Here is a 3,478-nt window from a genome sequence, read left to right as displayed (position 1 = left end):
AAAACCTCACATTTATGAAGCTGGAACCTTCCAGCTTCTTAAATTACTTAAACAATTAATCGATTTTAAAAATTTCCTTTCAGATAATTTTCTATGAACTAATCTATAGAACGTCCTAAAATATGTCCAAGTTAGTCACATGAAACGCACTTTTACTTTCGCCTTATTTTACAGCTTATTTCAGAATTCATTCAGTTTGCAGATGCTGGATGTGAATTGAATGAATGAATTGAAATTTGCACCCAAGTTGTAAAATTATGACTTCAGATAAATTATTAAAAAGTATTTCTTTATTGAACGTTACAGAACATGATGAGGAACAATGGAGCTTCAATCAAACGATTACAGCTTTATCTATGCATAGGCTACAGACACTGGGAATATTTCAATACTGTTAACGACGGTGATGATCAACGAAAGCCATGATGAGCCCTCTCTTCAGTTTTAGCGTCATTCTTTATTCAGGACAATCTCAGTCTGCCGTTTTTATAGGCTGATGGCTTTTCGGGCTGCTCCTCTTTTCACTGGATGTCTTCGGATCAAACTTCTATGATCCGGTGAATCTATGACTGAAACCATCACGGTCTGCAGAAATGACACTTGATTATTTTCTTAAAAGCGCTCTGAAAGTCTTTGTTGAAGTAGGCATAAATAATGGGGTTGAGCAATGAGTTGGAGTAGCCCAGCCAGATTATGACATGTTCCAGCCAAATGGGCATGTAGCACGATTCCTGGCAAAAAGGCATGACCAGGGCGACGATGAAGAAAGGCAGCCAGCAGAGGATGAAGGTGCCCATGATGATGCCCAGAGTTTTCACCGTTTTGCGCTCCCGTGCCAGCGCGATCTTCCTCTTGGCCTCGGTCGCCTTCTCGTGTCTGCTCTCGAACAGCGGCACGGAGCTCGGGGTGTTGGGCAGGGGCAGGTTGCCTTTGGAGTTACTGTGAACTTCGATGATCTCCAGAGACTCGCCGTCCTCCGCGTGTTTCACCGCGCCGTTGACACTCGGCAGCGGCCGGGGCTCCACGCTCCGTTTCCAGCTCTTGCCCTGCGCGTCTCCGGGCGACTTTTTGTGGAACAGGGCGGGAGATAACGCCAAGCAAGAGTCGGACACTTTCTTTTTCTCTGTTTTACGCACAGTCCTCCTGATCCGAAATCTTGCAGCTTTGAATATCCGCCCGTATAAAACCAGCATCAGTGTCAGCGGGATGTAAAAAGCTCCGAATGTGGAGTATATTGTGTACCAGGGGTCTTGCCTGATCTTACACTGCTTAGGGTTTGCCCTGTCCTCTGCCATGCTGCTGGGCTGGGAGCGCATGATCAGCATAGGTGGCACTGAGATGGAGAACCCGACGAGCCAAGTGACACTGATGAGGACCGCTGCCCTCCGCGGCGTCCTCTTCTTCATGTAGTCTATGGGCTCGGTTATCGCCCAGTATCTGTCCAGAGCTATGGCGCACAGGTGCAGGATGGACGACGTGCAGCATAACACATCCAGAGAGATGAAGATGTCGCACGGAACCTGCCCGAGAGTCCACCCGTTTAAGACCTGGTAAAGCGCCGCCATGGGCAGCACCAGCACCGACACCATCAGGTCGGTGACAGCCAGAGAACCGATCAGGTAGTTGGCCACATTCTGCAGAGACCGCTCCAAGGCGATGGCTGCAACCACGCACGCGTTCCCAAATATTGCGCACAGGATGAGCGCGCCAAGCAGGAAGGATGTGACCACTTGATAACTCAGCTTCACCTCCTCGTCTTCAGGTTTGGAGGTTTCGTTGGAAGAATTGTGAAACTGAAACCAGGCTGTCGTGTTGTTTGCGTCCTCCATTGTTAGTAAACTCGAGTGGTTTGGAGAGTTTCGGCTACTTAGTGGAGAGCCCGGTGCGCACCACACCGTCGCACCTCGAAGAGCGCATTGTGGACTGCTGAACTGTTTAGTGCAGCAGAGAGGGTCTGAACTGCGAGTGTCGGCTGCTGACTGAGAATGATGCTGCGTCTTTATACCAGTGATGATAAATGCGTCACTTGTCTGAGAGGATGTAAGGGAGTCTGTTTGTGTCCCTCATCAGTCTGTAGCTCAGACACTGAAGATGTTGAAGTTATTAGATAAACTTCGAAAACTTGCAAGGTTCTCTTTAATTTATTTACTCCCCAGGCTGCATGTCAATAATTCAATTGCTGATTGCTTTTTAAATGTAATTTTATTGATTCTAATGCAGCATTAGGAAATGTCCTCTCCTTTCCTGAGAATCATTTTGAAGTCATCTGCAGTCTAGCTATTGACAGAATATTGTGAAGAATAGGTCTAGATGAAACGGCACTGTAAAAAGTGATTTACAAACTGCACACTTTTATGTTTTAACATACTACCACAACTAATAGTAATAATAACATCAAGAACAGTGAAAAAAAGTTCACAGTAGCTAATTTGAACATTTTTTGCACATTATGTAGAGCGAGTTTTGGAAATGAGCGCAATTTAAAAATATGCTGTTAACAGTTATGTTTATATGATAAATTACGTTTTTTATCCAAGAATGAATGACCTCAATGAATTTACAGTTAACTTCATATTAAAAAAGTATTGAGGCGTCTTGGTGCCAGTTTTGCCTCAACGGTTGCTGTTTTCAGCACCACGGTCAGCGCACTGGAGCCGCCAGGTGTGACACTGCCACCTGGCGTGGGTCCGCTTTCATAACAATTACAAAAATGACGTAAAAAGCTACAGGCTTACAAATAGTGACTGTTATTTCAAATATATACGTCTACAATACCCTTGAAAAAAGGGTGATATTATGATGGAAATTCTGAATTATATATGAAAAGAATTTTGGTTACAAACAAGTTTGGGATGTTGCCCCTTTATTGACTCCAGCATTTCTCAGCCTTTGTGCATTGTTCCCTCTTAGTTCAAGTGGAGTGCACACAGCAGCCACACATGACCATCAGTGGTGCTAGAACAGTTGGTTTCCCGGGTTTTCTGTGTGCTAGTTAGTTTGTGGTATGATAAAGGACAACGGTATTGAGAATTATGCAACATGTAAACACAGTATAAACTAAAATGAAAAAGGTCTTAAAACTCGATTTTGACATATGGACCCACTCTACTAGATAGGGCCAAATCATAAGGTAACAATGCAGGAATCTCCAGTTAATGTTGTACGTTAGTAGTGCAAATTCCCTTAAAAATCTGCAGTTACAGTAGTCAAATTACTAAAAAATCAATTGACACATTATGGGACTTTTGGGCCCCTAGAGTCTGGGGTCCTAGGGTTGTTGGCCACTTTGCCTGGTTGGTAATCCAGCCCTACTGTTTCAGTTCTGAGCAGAGATTTAATAAGCTCTGGATGTGACTGAATTTTATGCAATGTAGCCTATTTTAAATGTATGTTATGTTATGTTATGTTGTTGTCTTGATTTAATAAGAAGAATAACAATAATAATAATACATTTAACACACAACATAAGGAAAATAAG

At 43.6% G+C, this 3,478-nt stretch overlaps 1 protein-coding gene across 1 annotated transcript; it reads right to left on the bottom strand.

Moving 5' to 3' along the window:
* Window positions 1-272: 272 nt before the first annotated feature.
* Window positions 273-2,457, bottom strand: htr1ab (5-hydroxytryptamine (serotonin) receptor 1A b). The gene has a single exon (XM_067574969.1). The coding sequence runs from the start codon at window positions 1,827-1,829 to the stop codon at window positions 579-581; it is 1,251 nt and encodes a 416-aa protein (XP_067431070.1). The 5' UTR covers window positions 1,830-2,457; the 3' UTR covers window positions 273-578.
* Between the last annotated feature and the right edge of the window lie 1,021 nt (window positions 2,458-3,478).

This window comes from Thunnus thynnus, chromosome 19 (assembly GCF_963924715.1).
Source record: "Thunnus thynnus chromosome 19, fThuThy2.1, whole genome shotgun sequence".
NCBI classification, from domain to species: Eukaryota; Metazoa; Chordata; class Actinopteri; order Scombriformes; family Scombridae; genus Thunnus; species Thunnus thynnus.
This window is presented reverse-complemented; position numbering and strand designations above follow the sequence as displayed.